At 32.5% G+C, this 19610-nt stretch overlaps 1 protein-coding gene across 4 annotated transcripts in view; it reads left to right on the top strand.

Annotated features, from left to right (window-relative positions):
• Positions 1-19610, top strand: part of larp (La related protein) — a 43639-nt gene that overhangs the window by 11255 nt on the left and 12774 nt on the right. Inside the window, exon 1 of one of the 4 annotated variants that reach the window (XM_070105505.1) lies at positions 242-286. The exons of the other annotated variants lie outside the window; for them this stretch is intronic. Within the exon in view, the coding sequence (XP_069961606.1) occupies positions 257-286 (30 nt within the window). The 5' untranslated portion in view covers positions 242-256. Of the gene's footprint in view, positions 1-241; positions 287-19610 lie in introns of those variants that run through there. 4 annotated transcript variants of the gene reach the window in all.

The raw sequence follows: 19610 nt of genomic DNA, 5'->3' as shown, positions 1-19610 counted from the left end.
CAAAAATATACACATAGATATCTTGAAAAAGCGCTCAAAGTGTGAAAATATATTTTTAACTTCGTGAAATATGTACATATGGTACATACATACATATGTACGAGTACTAGAAGTGTCTAACGGTCGCGTGATCAATTGACAACGTATGTGTGTGTTTTTAATTAAAATTCACTTTCGAGTGCATTTGTAGTGGCTGTGATAAATTTGTTGTTTATTTTGAATGATAGAAAGTGAAGGTCGTTAGACGACGCCTTTTATGTCGCCCGTAATCGTAAGATATCGAAAGGTAAACAAAATTAATTCTATGCATGTATGTATGTGTTTTTCTAGTATAAGTGCATTTCTTATTAAATTTACTGAGTATTTTTTATATTTTGGGAATACGCTGCTTTTCGAAATAGAAAATACCAATTCCATTATATGCAAGAGCTTGATAATTACTCAATAATTATTCGAGCTTTAGCCCTGAAAAGAAAAATTGTGGGGGAGAATTCGACCTTTTTTCAATTGTCTAAAATAAACTGGCTCTCCCTCTCTGGAGCATCAGATTAAGTGTTAGCACTTTGTCACGTCAATGCACTGATCCTCGATCAGAAGATTTTCGTACTTATCCCAATTTGTTTTATTTTTTTAAGATGTTAAGCCAGTATAGATTTTTCAAAAAATCTTAAAACAACTAGTTTTTCTCGAAGCTGCATTTTTCAAAATCGCGACCATTTTCTATAGAATTTACTTTTCGTAAATAAAATAGCAACCCATCTTGGCATTGTCTTTTCAAATTATTGTCAGATAACTGAACAATCATTTGTATAACAGTAACAGCAATAAATAACAGTGATGCCTTTTATGAAATCTGACATTAGAATCAGCGATGTGAAATGAAAAAACAAAATGTGTCATAAGTCATTTATATGTCAAAAGGTGAGATCTGTGCTATCATCATCAGAATTTTATAATATTATATAAAATAAGGTGTTCGTTAAATTTCATAATATATAGTGCCCCTTAAATCAAGCTATAAAATTAAGTACTCAAAATTATAATAAAAATTTGCTTAACAGTCTCCACATTTTGAAGTTATTTTTGATAAGGACGATACATTTTTCAATATCCTCAATCAAAGTTCCTAAAAAAAAAAAACAATGCCAAAAATGTCAATGCAATGCAACATCAAATATAATAATTATAAAGAAATTACTACGCCTAGCAGCGCTTATGATATTTCACGTTTTCATAGATTTTTATGGGAAACTTTTGATTTTTATGGCATTTGCCATATTCCATATATTCTCCTCTACGAGATAACGTATTATGCAATACAAAGCAAGCGTGATAATAAATAATAAAGCTTATTATCTCGATAATGATATAATAAGTCCTACTTCAAAAAATCTCTTTGTGAAACGAGGAAATAAAAATCAGAATAATACTTGTATGTATTAACTTTGGGCCACTTCCCATCACAAGTGTTTTACTTTAGAACTCTCAAAGAAAACGTTTGATATTCACCTATGTACAAGTACATTTCATTTTTCAATATAGTCCAATACTTCGTCTGGCACAACATGGACTGAAAAGTCGTTGGACTCAACGAGAGATTGAGCAACAAACAAAAAATGTCTGCCCCTCTTTTGGAGTACTAATTTTGTCTGGAATAATTTCAAAATTTCATGATATTTTAGCTAATCGTTCTCAAGTTATTATTTTCATATTAACGTTACCTCTGTAGACCAGCGCCGACAATTTTTGAAAGCAAAAAAATAACCATAGTAGAATGAAATACATTGGAAAATGAAGGTAAAATAACAAAAATTAAAGAAGAAATAATGTACGGGTGATCTATGCGAAGAGTAAGCGAAGGGGGTGATTGAAGTTTTAAGGGTTTATCGCGATTTCCGACAAAACCATGAATCCCATGGAAAAAAATTAAAAAGCAAAGTTGGAGGTTTTTATTGTACCATTTTCACATAACCTCAAAGTTTATATGAAAAATACAAATAACCAAGTTTCTTTGCTTTAAAAAAACAACTCTTTTCCGAAATATGAGTTAAACTAACCTTTGAAAAAAAAATGTTTCATAAAATCTGTCCATATACTCGGTCATCGGTCAAATACTGGCTTGCTGAATTTCGTCGTAATCGTACAAATGATGTACTTTCTTAAGCGATATGACCGATTAATTGAAGGAAGAACGTTATGAAGTAGATCCATAACCGAACGTATTCGCTAAATTTGACCCACAGCGATTATTTGTTCTTTCCAAGAAAGATTTCACCCAAACCAGGAGGTCCAGCTGGAAATATAGCGCATATTTTGAAGTTTTCGAAACTTCGCACTCTCAACCCGGTATCGGAATGTTGGAAGACCGTTATAACAAATACGTAACTCTAGAGAGAGATTTCGTCGAAGATAAACGCCATATTTTTTTATTAAAAAAATCTTTCATCAGGCCATGTAGTACACCATCCATTTTGTAAAATATACGGATTATATGTATGTGTGTAAAAAAATTTATCATACTTTTTGTTATTGCTGTCTGAAATTGTCTTTGTTTCCACTGTTGCGAAAATCACTCTTGAAGGATTGATATATCATTTCGATAACGAAAACACGGTAAATTGCCTGTTTCACTCGCATGTCATAAATATTACTTTTTTGCAACTTAATCAGACAAAGCTTGTAGAACATACATATTATACCTATTAGGTGGGGAAACAAGTGACATATCGGTCGACCAGTATTATTTCCATACATATTTTTTCGCAACTTTAACTTCCCTCCATAGCTTATCTATGGTATTTTGAAATTCAACTAAAATACGCCGCTAATATTCTTGTGTGGGTATATTTATTGTTGTCCACATGCCTGAGTGAATTCAGTGGGCGATTTTATCAAACTCACCGCAGGCAGCCTAACCACAATTCTCCGGTCGGCAAAAATTATATAAATAAAAATAAATATGTTTGTGTGTGTTTGTATTTATATATATATTAAAGTTATCTCAAGTAACCATAAACCTTTTTATATATTATATACACATATGCATTTAAGTGTGCATGTGTTAAATTAAGTCAACATGTCCGGCTATAAAGTTGCACTTAAATATCAGTTGCAATAATATTAGCGGTACATATTTGTGAGTGTGTTTGTATGCGTGTGTGTATTTTGAAATTACTTTCTTATGATAAACTTTACTGCGTAGTTTCGCTGATAACTTGATCTTTAAAGAAAATATGATTCTAAAAAAAAATAGAAAACTTTTTTTTTTTTTATTTATTATTAATTTGAATGACAATCAATTGCTTTTTATGCTACTCACCTTTTGTTTGTTTTTGGTTGTCAGCCCTACCAGCTAATCGTAAACAACTTACTATTTGCATTTAATTTTATCGCCACCGCGCCAAAAAACCCATGTGGTTGCAATTATAAATAAATTTTAGTGCACAAGCCTTTATTTGTGTAAAGTTTTTTTGTCTAAATTTATTTGTTTATTGGCATTGTAAATATTGTTGAATATTTCGCTGTTTATCGCATAATTATTTACAATCGAATTTGCATTTTAGTTTGTAAACATGACAAATTTATGCATAAATTCTGTTTAATCCTTTTTTTCACATTTAATTCTATTTAAAGTAATTTGTTAAAATTTGTTAAAAATAAAATTAAAAAAATATTTTTATTGTACTAATAAATTTTGTTTAATTAGAAATTTTTTTCTAAAAATCTGTTTTTTAACGATGATAATGCTTGCTACAAAATACAAAAATAAAAACAAACAAAAATTCTAACATAATTCTTTCATTCGTTCGACTGTCGAACCTCCGATTGAAGTTCTGACATCAAAAGTATTTCAAAAATATTTTTTAGCCACACGACCTGTACACAACTGGTATAACAAGTCACAAATCAGCGAACATGCTTAGCAAAAAATATAACATAATCTGTCTTAGATTGGCCAGGCGTTAGAGATAGGGATGGAATAGCAAGTGTTTATGCCATTTTAATCGGACATCCACTTACGCTCTTGTATTGAACTAAAAGTAGATACATTTGTTGTTGCTTTCCCATGTTTCTTTTTATTAGAACAACATTATTATATCTGCAGTTGATTTGTGTTTTTGCCTTTTTAATTATTTTTCGAGATATCTTATGTTATTCCCTATAATTAATATACATATATGCCATGCTGTACTTTGAAGGTTTTCATGCTCTTTGTGCACGACAAATTTGGTAAAATTTTCAAGGCACTATAACGATTTCTGCAGGTTTTATGATAAAAACTATGAGGATACTATGGATTAAAATAAAATTGGCTTGGCAGTCAATGTGTTGAAGATCGAAATATTGTTTCGAAGACTTATGAACGCTTATCTTGCCGTTATATATTTTTTGCGGACCGCATATTTCGAATCGGTTAATTTTACCTCTCTCTCTGAAAACTTTATTTATTTAACATTATCCACAAATTATCATTTTTATAGTTAAAACATTATATAGAAAAGTGAACCAAGTCGATCTAGTAATTACCACTCTCCATCTGTCTATTTGAGAGTAAACTAGTTGGAGATATAATCAAAAATTTTGCACCCGTTAACATTTTCTTACCATAACCATTCGGTTGAAAGCGAACAGATTGACCATTGGTTGCATCAATATGCTCCCAAGCCTTTTAAGTTGGAACATAAGGAGCCGTGAAAGCTGTGCTGACTCAACCGGTTGGGTATTCCGCAAATGAGCCTCGAATGATCTGCGTTCCGCCGAATCCACTTTAACAAATTTCTGAATGTGGGATTTTAGAGGTAGGTGTCCTATGATGATCCCAACAATGTTACTAAGGTCCCTTTTGCCCAAAAGTAGAAGCTTTTTGGTCTGTCCACCATCAAGACTACCCAAAAATACCTTTGCCTTGTGTTGCTAGTGTTCCAATACCTGAGGTGTTCATCTAAATTTCATTGGTTCAAGCAACCCTTAAAGAGGCTGAGTGGTCTCGGTCAATTAAAGGGCAATGTGTTCCTAGCGGCTCCTGAGCGTGACAACCTTCTTTCTTCTCCTATATGACTGGCTACCCAGATCATTTTACCGAGTCATCCACTGAGAGTTTAGTTATTGCCTTCTTGCATATCCTAACGCATTGAGACTTGTTGTAACGACTACGGATAGCTCCAATCGGATGACCGTAGTCCGCAGCTTGTAAATAAACGGTTTCCGAGATATCAATTGATAACTCATCTAGTTATGTAACCAGAAACATGAAATTTCGCCACGGTCTGTAGCTTCGCTAAGTCAAAATTGTTTATACAATTTGTTGGCGCAAATGACTAACTGCAAATATTTTTGCTGTCAGCAAAGATTATAATATAATTGTTTCAGTTAATTATTTCATTATCATTACTTGCACAAAAATGACGGAATTTTTCATTATTCTTTATCCTACAATTAAATAATTTCTTTCTTCCTAGATAATAGCTTTTTATAGCCTTTTTCCATGAGAGATCATGACTGACGATTAATTATTTAATAAATATTGTTGTATAGCTCTGAGAGTAGACGAAATTGTAGCCATAAACAAAAAAAAAACAATGAAACATTTGCAAAATCTACGAGTACTTCAGCACCTGACACTTCCGTCATGTAGAGGCATTATTGTATGAGTACGTTCCCACGACACAAAAATCGCTTAATCCAACAGTATAGGGGTCTGTTGCGATGCGAGATTTTCCCCCATTGACTACTCCCACACGGCTGCTGTATGCTGTCCGTCGCTGCGCGTTGGCCTCCTGTCGAATTCACTTAATTTTCCACTTTGTCATCGACAATATATCGTACATACATATTTGAATATACATATGTACACTCGTGTAAATACATATATATCTGGCTGTCTATTGTGTTTTTTCTTGTTTTTTGATATTTGTAGCTTTAATTTTCGCTGTCATTTGTGCCACATGCGTTGGCTCCAGTCCAGCAAACGATACACTTTGTATAGTCTCTCGTTTTCGTTCGGCTCGAATAAACAGTTTTACATGCTTTGTACGCATGCACAAGTCTTGATTCTGCTCATGTCATCTGCATTCGTTAAGGTTTAATCAATTTCATAAAATTCCTAAATACCTATGTCTGTACATACATTGTATCTATTATTATGTATCTAGATTATCGCATTGTGGCGAATACCCACAAACAGTCTCGTAAATTGTTTTAAAAATAAATTTGGCTGCTGGAAAGCAAGACTGTCTTACTTAAATTAGAAAATATAAATGTTTACATATGTGAAATTGACTGGCGTGGGCGATTGGGCGCGCGTCACGTCCGTTGCTTGAGATATTTTTGAACCAACTTGTGTATTATACACTTTCGTCCTTTTCATTTATTTATTTATTATCTAATTAAGTGCGTTGTCTCTGAGTGAAATACAGGGGTCTACTGTGGACTCAATTAGATAACGGGAATTTTATAGTTTTTGAAATATTTCTTTTTCTGCATTCGGAAACTGCATATCTCAAAAGTAGCTCCTGGTACACATTTCAAGTTTTGATTTGAATCTCTTAGCATCAGAGATGTTACGGTTTAAACTGATTTCATCCTAATATCTCTGAGAAGTTAAAGCTCTTACCACCACTCCATCAGTTGAGCTGCAAACTCGTTTCGATAAACCAATTTTTATAATGTTCGATTTTGTTATAATCGTAAGTTGATCTTGCCACCATTTCAATGGTAGTCAATAACTAAATGTAGCTTGCAATGCCTATGACTGGTCTTTATATCCGAGTCTGATTTTAGAAACTTTCTCCAGACATGTCATTCATAAAGGATACGAAACTCTAAGCGATCAACACCTATTATCACGTTAAAATATTAATCAACTATTTCAAAAAGAGACGCTGACTAAAGCCCTTTATTTCGACGAACGAAAATCTGTTACAGTGAAATAATAATTCTTTCGTTCGTTCCGCTTGGGATGAACTTGCACTTTTAACCTTTTGTGGAGTCAGTCATAGAGAGAACCTTCCCTATGCTTCATCTTTAAAAGAGTTGATCCAGTTTTGAATGATAAAAAACGGAAACTATCTTTTTGCTATTATTATTAGACTAATTCGTGCGATAGCACAGCGTCAAACCTAATACAATTTTATAATGAGTGAAATTTCACTGAAATCGCAACCTCGCTGATATAATAATAATAATCTGGTTAACTTTATCCCGAGAGATTCGTTTGAGAGATTACCCTGTAGCTAAGGCTTGTCTAATTCCCGCATATTTATTATGTTTTTCTAATTTCTGTTTTTTTTTTTATATATTTGATTTTACATATGATATCTTTGTTATTCTATTTCTCTACGTATTTCTGTGTGCTTTTGGCACGTTTCGCATTATCGTATGATTTTCACCGAATCTATACTGTACTCGTACCTCCCAGAAAGCAAATTTTCGCATTAGCACAAAATAAACATAATAAAATGAGTGCTTTATTTGATCTCACCAGCCTTTTAATATCTGACTATTAAAAATTTTAATGTTTAAATATCTTAACATTTATTATAATTTATTAATGAAATCAGATTTTCTATTTAATTGCGATGCATTTGGCATGCATCTGGAAGATTAGAGTTATTTTTCAATTTAATTCCAGATTGCTGATGTTTCTATCACAAACACGCCAATTATTAATTGCACACACATTTATGCATACATACATACACACACAGGTAATGCCAATGGAGCCAGTGGGTGCTAATACATTTATTTACATTTACAATACATACAATTTATATTGGTGTTTATTAAAGATTTTGAAGTTTTTCAATTTTTTTGAATCAAAAAAGCAATTAAAAGTTGTGCATATACACATACATATGTATAATATATGCAAATCAATGTATGTATGCTCTCTGTTTTGTTTCAAAGCCGGCTTTTTGCACAGACACATTCACAGGTGCCTTGCTGTGTGTGTGTTGACAGCTGCCAGCTTTTAGTTGGCTTAACGAGACCCACTTCTACTATACATACATGCATGGGTAAACGGAGGCCACACAATCGCCAGCCGGCTTGTTTACACCGAACGTGTTTTCATTTCAAGTTTTATATAATGTGAGAATTTGCCGGTGCACATTTTTTCTAAAACGCAAATGCTTATCAGCAATATGTATAGGTACATACTACAGGTACGATACAATGTATGTGTGACGGGTGGTACGAAAGCAAGTATACATTTTTTGTAAAAAAAAATAATTAAATAAAAATACTTCAATGCATAAATTATTGTTTCAATAAAAACACTGGCAATATTTAGGTTTTTATAATAAAAACGTAGTAAGTTTCAAAATTATTATTTTTTAATGAAAATATTAAAGATTAATTTTTGTAGTGTAAATTATTAAAACACAGTGGTACAATTTTTTGACTGCAACGAAATTGTGTTACGCAACAATACTTCGTCACGCTCGCTGTATGTACAGACACCGTAATACCTGAATTTATTTCCAGAGCTTCTTTATTGTGATATTTTTGTTTTTGTTGCGGGTGAGGGGGTGGAAAATGCCTTCGGCATTATCACTGCCGTCGTCGCAGCAGCGGTATGTGCCGCTTGCAGGTCACTAAAAACCCCCCTCTAGGGAACCGTCGCCCACCTTAGAACCGCGTTTGCATTACTTCAGGGTGGCGTTCCATTTATCTCATTGAGAGATTTACATCTGCGCACCTGCGTCCAGGTCCCGCTTTTTTGCTGCGTAGCAAATTTGCAGCGAATTTATGGATGGTATTCGAATGTTTTACTATTTAATATTGTATAAAATTACAAAGCTGCCACCTGCCTTAAATTGAAGTCAAAGGACTACCAATTGATGAGGTTTACAAAACTGTCAATAAAATTATTTTTATTACATTAAATACGTCATGAATCAATGAATTGAAGTAATTAGGAAAATTAAGAAAATTTCGGTTGATAAGTATGTCAAACTTTATCTCAATGATATTAATAATATGATCGAATTATTACAATATGTAAATAAATTGTCATATAATTAAAAAATTCTGATGATAGTTGCCACCTATTTAAAACATCACACATAGTATAGCGTAGCACATGAAAGATATGTATGTAGAAGGCCGATGCTTAAAATATTTTTGAAACGTATTGCCGTCTGTTTAAATTTTTTTTTTATTCAATTTCAATAATATGTATAATAAGAGGTTTTGAACGGCGTTGCCACCGATAAATGTGTATAAAATTTATAAAAAAAATTTCAGTTGATAGTTCCCACCTAGATAAAACGTTAGTCAAATAGTTTTGATAATATGGATAGGATAGAAGGTCATCTATCTAAAATTTCTACTCAAAATTAAATTGTTAAATGAAATGAGTACGACTAATCAGTTATAGGAAAATATAGGTTGAAAGTTGCCAAATTCAATTGGGCTTAATGTTCACCATATTTTGGAATATGTCCATGACCATCTATGCATTGATTGCGCTTAAAAATATTATAATGTTTTAATATTTTTTTAATGCCTAAGATGTTCACCCTGTATATGGTATTTGTATGTACGTACATGTATTTTTATGTATTTATTATTTATTGTATGTATGCATGTGTACATAAAATGTATTCTGAGTTATTAAGTATCTACATCAACCATTCATTGAATTACAATTAACAATCTTGTCTCGTTTCGCAGTGTAGTACTGGGAGATGTAAACAAGTACAGTATGTGCAAATATTAAACATACACATATATACATATCTATGTGTATATATAAATTTGTACATACATAAATTTAGTTGTTATACAACTACACTTGAGAGCGTGTAGTGTCGTGTTGGCATCACTTTGAAGCTGGCGCTCGCTTGACTGCGCAGCAGCAGTCGCCAGTGCGCTCCCCGCTGGTTATATGAGCAATTAAAAAGCACGTTTTTTGCGGTGTGCATTGGTTCTTATATTTTTTACCGCTTTTTTTCTGTTTTGTCCTATTCATTGTTTTCATACCACCACACACAAAACTGTGTTGTTTACGCTCTGAAAGAATTTCTTATGTTGTTTTTAAAATTTTTTTTCTGTTTTTCATTTTTTCTGCTTCTACATTTTTAAAATTATTATTTTTATTTCTATTGGTAGTGCAATGTTTTTTCATTTCACTTTTACCAATTCAATTTTTCGGTTCTACTGTTTATATACAGTGTATCACAAAAATAAGTATGCACTATGTATGTGCGTAAAAAAAGTCATATCAATTGCCAAATAAAAATAAAAATGCGTGTTTTTTACAATAACAATTACACATAACATCGCCTTCTGGAGTATGAGTGATCGATGTCATTCACATTTCCCGTTATTAAGAACCGTTTGATTTTCTCAGTAAAAACCAAAAATGACGTCACATAAATATGTATGCAATTTACCATTTCAGTATGTTTTCGACTGGGACATAGTATTTGTTCGCTTCAAAGTCATTAAATAGTTTTTTTTTGTTTAAGATATGAAGATTTACAAATTTTAATAAAATTTTAGCCGTAATTTATTTTTGATTTATTTTGATCATGGCGCCGCGCGGAAGAAAGGGAACGTGTTATAATAAAACTACATAAAGAACAAAAAAGTCAGAGGCAAATTGGAAAAATAATAAATAAAAGTAGTTCAATTATTTAAAAAAAAAAAATTGAAAAATATAAAAAGGATGACCATACAAAAAATAAGGAAAGATCTGGACAACACTAACAGACAAAAAGGATTGAAGTTTGTGAAAGTCCACGAAAATAAAGACGAACTTTTCTGGAATTCTGTTATTTTCTCAGACGAAAGTAAATACAATATTTTTGGCTCGGATGGACATGAAAAAGTTTGGAGAAAAGCGAATACTGCGCTTGAACCACGGTAAAACATGGTGGTGGGTCGCTCATGGTGTGGGGATGTGTGGTAGCATCTGGAGTAGGTAATCTTGTGTTCATTGAGCATACAATGAACAAATATGATTACCTTAACATTTTAAAAGCAAATTTGAACGAAAGTGCGGCTAGATTGGGACTTGAAGGATCTTTTGTCTTCCAACACGACAATGATCCAAAACACACCGCTGGCATTGTTAAGGAATGGCTTCTTTACAAGACACCCAAACAATTAAAAACACTAGCCAAATCTCCTGATGTCAATCCTACCGAGCATTTGTGGGATTATTAAGAAAGAAAAATCAGAAGACACCAAATAACCAGCCAAGAATCTTTGAAAGCTGCGTTAAACGATGCAAGTGGAGCAAGATTCCACTTCAGTGACCCAAAAGCTGGTAAAGTCCATGCCATCCAGGTTGAGTGCAATTAAAAAATCCAAAGGTTACCCAACGAAATATTAACCGTCCATCAAAGCTCAAAAATAAACCCGTTAACATTTTTTTTCGCAATTTATTTTTAGTGCATACATACTTTGGTGACGTATTTTTAAGCTATTAGAACATTCTTTTCTGTGGTTTGAAAAATCATTACTTTAAGTTTGGTTTTTTTTTTTATTATTGGATTAATAAAAATATGAAATAATTGAAAATATAAAAAAAATTGGTTAATAATATTAGTTTTAAGGCTTTTTTTCGCATGACAAAACAGAAAAACACACTGCATACTTATTTTTGCGATGCACTGTATGTATGTTTTTGCCAATACTGTACAATCTGCTTATGTGAGCGCATTCGCATTTCTCTTTTTATTGTTTCACTTACATATTTACATACTTTGCATTTCTATGTGCATACATGTGTGTAGTTCGTATCCCATAGGCGAATCGTTTTTAAATTCTAGCCCTGCATTGTGTTATGCTCAGTATCTTTCTAGCATTCAAAAGCTAAACAAGTGCAAAAAGTTACCAACTTACAAAAAGTCAAAGTTTGCATAGAGTGCAAAAGAATCCTACACAATTGTAAATTGTTTACAAAAATAAAAGACCCTTGACGCAATTTAATTGCCAATTTGAAGATTGTGCAAAGCTTTAGTTATTGAACTGTTGAATTTAATTCAAAAGAATTTAGTCACGACAAGTATTTACATTAAATATTATAAAGCGCACGCACGTGGAATCTTAATTATCGGCGAAACGTGCATTCAATTCCGCTAAAACTGAAAAGGAGCCAACAAGAAGGCAAGCATTTACCAAATATTAATTATAGATTTGTATGCTGATAAATAAATAATTATAATTATTAAAATAGAGGTGAAATAGATAAAGTATCACGATATAGGCGACACTTTTCAAATTAACTGATCAGCTGTGTAACTTGTTTTCAAATTAATTGTGGGCTTATACCTCCAGAGAGGACAGTGATGCAACCCATACCCATAATTTATATTGCAATTGGTTTGATAAGATTTATTAAGGGATCACGTCCTTGCCCGCCATAATTATTATTTTTTTACCAGAATTGGGTTAAAACTATTTATTATTTGTTATTAGCTGATATTTTTGATTTTAACAACAGGAAATGTGTTTTAACGCTAAGTCCGGTATATATGAGGCCAGAGTTAGATCAATGAACAAGAGATGGTTCAGATCGGGGTCAATGCTTTCCGGGTCCGGAGTTCTCAGGGGCCACGGTGCTTTACAACAATTTATAATGTATATAATATCAATAAATTGATGGGTCAGGGGGCCCACTTCCCGGTTTTCTCTCTAAGACCCTAAGTAACATTGCTGTTTTTAATCAAAAATATCTCGAAGCATTAACAATATTTGTTCATTTCCTTTGTTCAGCTTTAAGCAAAGTATGATTGACGTCAAGGTGCAATTTTATTGCTGACCGAAAGATCTTCTGGAAAAACTCCCGATACAAGATACCACCTCAGTTGAAGATAGCATTGCGTTAAAAACCTATTTCACCAAAGTTGGCAATTTTTTTGGCACTTTTTCATCTGACTGTTTCTGTTTTTGGGATAATCGAGCTTTGATTTCGACATTTTCTTCACATTCGAGTTTTCTGAAGCTTCCTGAAGCTTCCTGATTAAACTTTTTAAAGCTTGTTTTCGATCTAAGCCGTTGATGTACTTAATGATCTTATTGATATGTGTGAGAACTTTTTATTATAAGTTCAAAGGAATAAAACTTTCGGTTTAAGAAATTGCTTAAATATCTGATAATATGATCAGGTAACCATAATAGCTTTTCGAGGGCGAGAGGATAATTGCGCTGTTTATGGAAGATTCGTATTTATTCAAAAGTTTTCGGTCGACAAACTTCTATGTGACCATATTATAATTTTTATTTTGTAGAATGTGTTTCACTCTCTTCGGCCAAGTGCTCTTTGAGTGGGGGGACTTTTAATGCTATTTAACTCCAAATTGTGCCATACTTATTATTTAAATATATTCCTTCCTGGAGCTATCACTTATTTTTGATATAGATTTGATAACACCTTACCGAGTTAAAAATTAAATGCGCTTTATTAAAATATTTTTCTTTATTTTTCCAAAAAGTTAATATATATTACAATTTTATCGCGTGAACGAGAAAATATAGCTTAATATACTCGAAAAAGACTTTTGTATGAATCATCAATTTGCTCTTAAGAAGCTTCGTCTACTTATCGATTCACGTTTATCTTGATATTAGTCATAAGCACCCTAACCCTTATCCATAAACGGTCATTTTGAACCCTTTAACATTAAGTATATAATACTAGATGCACATAATGACTTGACTGTATTAAAAGGCCCCACAAGCTATGCCAAGAAACTCTTTTGAGGCCATTGAAAATATCTGTAAGCACACAATGCTACAACAACAATTAGCATGCTAAATAGAGCGATTCACTTTCACTTTTATGCCACAAGCCACAATAATAGTATCACCTTCACCAGGGGGTGGAGCTGCAGCGCTTACACGATGTGGACTAGGACAACAGCTAATATGGTGCTGACACATGCTGACTTATACATATATGTATGTATGTGTATATGTATGTATGTCACTTGGCAGCCGGTTGGGCTATTGATTTTCGTTAGAATGTCGCAGTTTTCCCAAACAATCGAGGTCAGTGTGCGTTGTTGTTACACCCTATACAGGCGAAATTGGTTGAGATCATCGCAATTGCGAAAAGCCAGGCGTTCGGCGGCAAACGCAATTACAGTATATTAATTTTCTAGAATTAAATTTTTAGTTCTTAGTATTTATTCGGCGTTGTGTAGCATGCAATTCCTTTATATTTTTTTGGTTTTTATTATGTTCTCTCATTTGAATATTCTGTGCGTCATCGGTGCAGTCATAATTACCAAAATTGAATGATTGCTATAATTTTATTATAATATTTGTTGCTTTCTTATCATTATGTTCTATATGAAATTCGATAGAGAATATTATTAAACGCATACGTACGTGCAATATTTCGCTTCAACAACCGTTATCATGCCCACGAGAGAGATGATTAGGGCAAGTAATAATATTTCCCATAAAAAAGTGCGATAATTTTCATTTATATAAATGTACATATTTATTCATTCCATATGTTCCCACTTTTTATAATCTATCTATTAGGTAGTTGGTGTGAATTTATTCATTTGCGTCAACTGTCACGTTCTGGGCACGTGAACGGCAGCTAACCGCTTAAGCGAATCATAGAGTAATTTGAGTGTACGATTTATTTAAATTGAAACAATCAAATTAGACTGACTAACCACAATCAGTATCGCATGATCTAAATTTGTAAATGCTCAAATGTATGTATGCATGTGTGTAGTTCCTGATATGCCAAATATGCTACATTATGTTCTACTCGCCCGCAAGTGGTCACTTCAAATTGTCATTAAATTGAACCAAATTTTAGTCGGATACGAGTGGTGCCACAAACTGCTTGGACGCTATTTAAACATGCACTCTATACTGTATTATTGTTAGTTTTTATTACTCTTTATCTTTTTGAAAAATGTTATCTCTCCTATCTTATCACCTTAAAACAAACAGAAATATGAAATATGTATATGAAGTAAATAATGATAAAGATGCCTAGTAGTTACAAATGTACAGAGAAGATTCGGTATATAAGTGACCAAGTAGAACACGTGACTCGTACTCGTACAATTTGAAGTTAGGCAATATAGTTTTATGGCGCAAGTTCAACATATTTTCTGTTAAATTTTTGTCATATTTAAAAAAATTTAAATTAGAATTTATTAATTTTGAATAAATAAGAGATAACAATACATTTTTGAGGAAGGAAATACATTTGTCTAATATTATTTTTGGCATAAATTGTACTAGCTTTCTGTAAGTTTTCGGGCCTATGTTCCCTATTTTTTCCTTTAGAGATTAGGTCAGACTAAGGTTTTCGAAGAGTCCAATTTTTTTAACTTAAATTACACTTTATCGTCTTGAAAGTTAGGTCTTTTTGTGGGCTCTAAACTGATCTTATCTCAGAATTATAGTTGGCAAATAATCATTGTTTCTATATGGGAGTTTCTTTGATTAATTTTCGAATTAACACCCTATAAAATATACATATAAATTATCAGCATGATGAGCTGAGTCGATTTAGCCATGGTCGCCTGTCCATCTGTCTGTATATACGCGAACTAGTTCCTTAGTTTTTGGGATATCGATCTGGAATTTTTGCACACGTCTTTTTCTAACCAAGAAGCTGCTCGGTATTTGTGAAGGGTATTATAGCTTCGATGCAGCCGAAGTTAGCGTTATTTCTTGTTTGTTACTTAGCTGGCTGACATTAAAATATTCTCTGTTTATCTAGAAATTTGTTTAAATTTGAAATTGTTTAAAAGAAAAACTGTCGAATATATTATAAAATTTACTGGCAGTTTCATTTATAATTGCTTTATCTATTTTATTTGATATTTCTCATGATTTTTATTATTATTTTTACTTTTTATATTACATCTTATCATTATTTTTTTAATTTTTATATATAAACTATTATTAATATAATATATTTTTATATTTTCATTCTATTTTTATTATTACTATTTGTTTGCTTGTTTAGTTTATTCGCTTTAATGTTATAATTTTTAATCATATCAATTTTAAAATTTTTTTTCAAATTTTTTGTACATATGATTTGATATTGTAAAACTTGTTGTATTTGTTTTTTTTTGATATCATTGAAAATGAGATATATAAATTTGTATCTTATTTATAGTTTAAATGCAATTTTATTATTTTATTAATTTCTATTTGTTTATTATATTTTTTTGTGTTATTTTTTTCTTCTTTTTTAATTATTTTATTCATGCTTTATTCCTCAAGTAGCAGCGACTGCCTGCCTCTCATACAACAACTACAATTGAAGCGCACATGTTTTCCATATATTTTTAGAATCTCTCAAGCTTATTGTTAATTAAAACTGATTAAAATATTTAAATAATACCGCATTTCCGCCCGCAACTTCCATAAGCAAGCGCCATAAAGCGTTAACAATGCATTTATTAATGAATGATTATTGAAGACAGCTCTCAAGCTTTCATAATTTCAATTCAAATGTTATCTTATATAAACGCAATCATATATATATATATATATATATATGTATATGCAATCTCATTAAAATACTTGTCTTTTTCTATTGCAAATAGTGGAAAATTTTCAATCGCGAGCTATTTTTAGCTTGATTGAGCATGAACAAGTTCGCCTCGCCCACAATTGCTGCTTACAAAGCAATTCCAATTGTAATTTATATAAATTTCTATAGCTACATTTGTACATACATGACATGTATATAGTTTTATATAATATATATGTCAAAAGGGCTTCGGGAACTAATTTGCTTGCAAAGTTCTATACTAATTTCCAGCAAGATAAGGCGTCGTGCTAAATATAGCGCTTGTTTAGTGTTATTTGCCTGTAAATAGTAAGCGATCGTACGATCACAGCGATAAGGTAAGGTTGGATGTTTCTTTATATTACAGTTTCCTTGGAAATTTTTTTTATATTGTTTTTGTTGTTGTCGTTTTTTTTTAAATTTTCTAAGTTACACAAGTAATCTTATCAGACAGTAGTTTTTACATTCTTTCGGGTAATTGTTGTTGTGCCCTAAATATATATATATATGGGTACTCAAAAATTCTATATTATATAAATATGTGCAAATATGGCAGAGATGTGCCTATAAGTTATACAATAAGACACAACATTGTAAAGGAAAAAATCAATATACATATATATACATACATACATCCATATGTATGTATATGCTTATTGTTGTTGTAACCCTCCCATATGTACATATATATATTGCACATCATACAACTTTGACTTTTACTCGTCACTTAACGTAAACATGTATAGTTTTATATATATATATAATCGCCATTTAATCTCTAATAATGTGCAATTTGCGCATAATTCTTTATAATGCTAAAACCAGTTTCCTAATTTTTTTTTCTATATTTAACTAAATGAACATGCGCCATTTTGTGGAGTAATAAACAACTTCAAGGTTTGTTTACTACAAAAATTACGACTATTTTTAACTGCATTAGAAATTCGATATGATTTTTCCACACTCTCGCTCTCCCTTCTTGCTCTCTCGCTCTCCCTTTCTATCAAAAATGTAGAATTTTAAATTTTGTCATAAGTACTTAAGAACTTTATGCCAATTTAGAACACAAACAACAACCACAACAGCAGTCAATAAAATAAAAATCAATAAATTTTGCGGCTTCAAATAGTCAAGTGAATTTGTCTATATTATCGTCTCGAAAAATAAAAAATATAAATATTTTAGTGACCTTGTTTACAATTGAACTACCAGTTTAAATAATGCTCATACATATGTATGTACTGCTACTGAGAACAATGTTCTAACAGATATGTACATATGCTAGCTTCGAAGCAGGACTGGCCGCGTGGCACGTCTGCCATTCCATAGCTTACATACTTATACCACATACACACCTGCTTTTCTATATACTTGTCTACCTCTAACTAATCTTTTTAACTGTTTATTAGATTTTATGCAACTGCATTTCCACTACTACGCCACTTACGGCTTTTGTACTACTCATATATGCACAAATTGTCGCCATTTGGCGTAAAGTTTAATGACCGACCTCGTTTGACCAGCTCTACCAAGCCCAATTACATACGAACATTACGTGGTCGCCGCTTGTGATCAATAGTTACGCAGCTTGTAAGCTTTTTTCTTGCATTACATGAGCTGTAACGCGTTTCTAAAGCTTCCGAAATGTACTTTCGAATTGCACTCTTACTCGGTTACGTGCTAACAACAACAGCTACACGTGTCATGTTGCGGCTGAAGTAGGCGCACTCGAAACTCGTGGCTTGCTCGACTGATAAGCAGCTTCGAAGGACGCGCAATGGCACCGCTGACAGCTTATCTTGTTTGGAATTTTTATTTATATTCTTCTTTTTGTTGGTAAACATTTAGGTCTATAAGCTTAATGGTCTCTTTGTATGTGGTTTATTTTGCTCGATACTTTCGTAGCGCATTTGATAATGCCACATGCCACATATGTATGTATGTATTTTAAAAAAGTGTTCTTAATTAGAATTATTTGCTTTAGATTTCTAACATTTACCTTCACTTGTGCGCCAGTTTAGTTTTTCATGGGTGCGTTACACCCGACGCACTGCATCTCTCAAGGCGCTCCGTAGCTAGTGGTCTACGTGCCAACTTGCGCATACATCGTGTTTATTTTTTGTTGCTTATGTTGTTTTGCTTGGTTCCTTCGTTCGATTTTACAACAATGTTTCCATGTTATACCTTCATACTTATGTGTATCCGCTTTCCCCAGTCACCATTGGTGTTTTTCCGTCTTACTTGTTTTTGTCTCGCTTTTCTGTTTACAGCTGTTTGTTTTTGGCTTATATTTCGTTATGCGCGCGCGCCGGGTGGTTGCTCAATCACCAGATATATGTGTATGTATGCAGTTGTAGTCATCAGCAACCACCAGGCCATTCGACTCGAATTCAGGTAGGTTTTGAAGTCTGTCGCTCCGAGTCTCCAAACATTTCTCATCTTATGGTGAAGTAGCACAAACAAATCTTGAACTCCAACTCTACACGGTTTATACACATACAGTTCTCGTCAAACATCAATTTTTTCGAAGTCATTTTCTCTGGTGACTCGTCGGATGACTTCATTTTGTACATATAAGCGACTGCAGTAACTTTTTTTTTGTACTGCACCAAATGAACATAAATCATTCTCGAACTTTCTGAGATTTGCATGGTATCTATAAGTATTTTCGATTGGTAAACTTCTGCAAAATTAATTTCCATTCAAACAGCTTGGTTGGCGGCTTAAACATAGACCTTTTTATAGTTATGGGTCCAATCTTTCTTGAAAACCATTAGAAAACATTGTTGTATAGCACTCAATTGACAAAACAAGCTGTTTTAATTTATTTCCATCTGAATTCTCCAGTCTGTGTTCGAAAAATGTTCATTATTTCTGGGTCCGCTGGTAACAGATTATTTGGGTGCCACGTGTACACATTTGTTTTGTTTGATTTCCAGAGGAGCATTACGTGGCATGAGCAAATTTCGTGCCAAAAATCAATTTAAAGGAGTTCCTTACAGCTTTTCCGACCTGAATTTACCTAAAATGCTCTTCGGATCCACTAGAGGGCAATCCAAATGACAGAAATATTTTTTATGATTAACATTCCAGAATT

This window comes from Bactrocera oleae, chromosome 2, assembly GCF_042242935.1.
Source record: "Bactrocera oleae isolate idBacOlea1 chromosome 2, idBacOlea1, whole genome shotgun sequence".
Taxonomy (NCBI): Eukaryota; Metazoa; Arthropoda; class Insecta; order Diptera; family Tephritidae; genus Bactrocera; species Bactrocera oleae.
The sequence above is the reverse complement of the archived record's forward strand: the minus strand, read 5'-3'. Positions and strand labels throughout refer to the sequence as shown.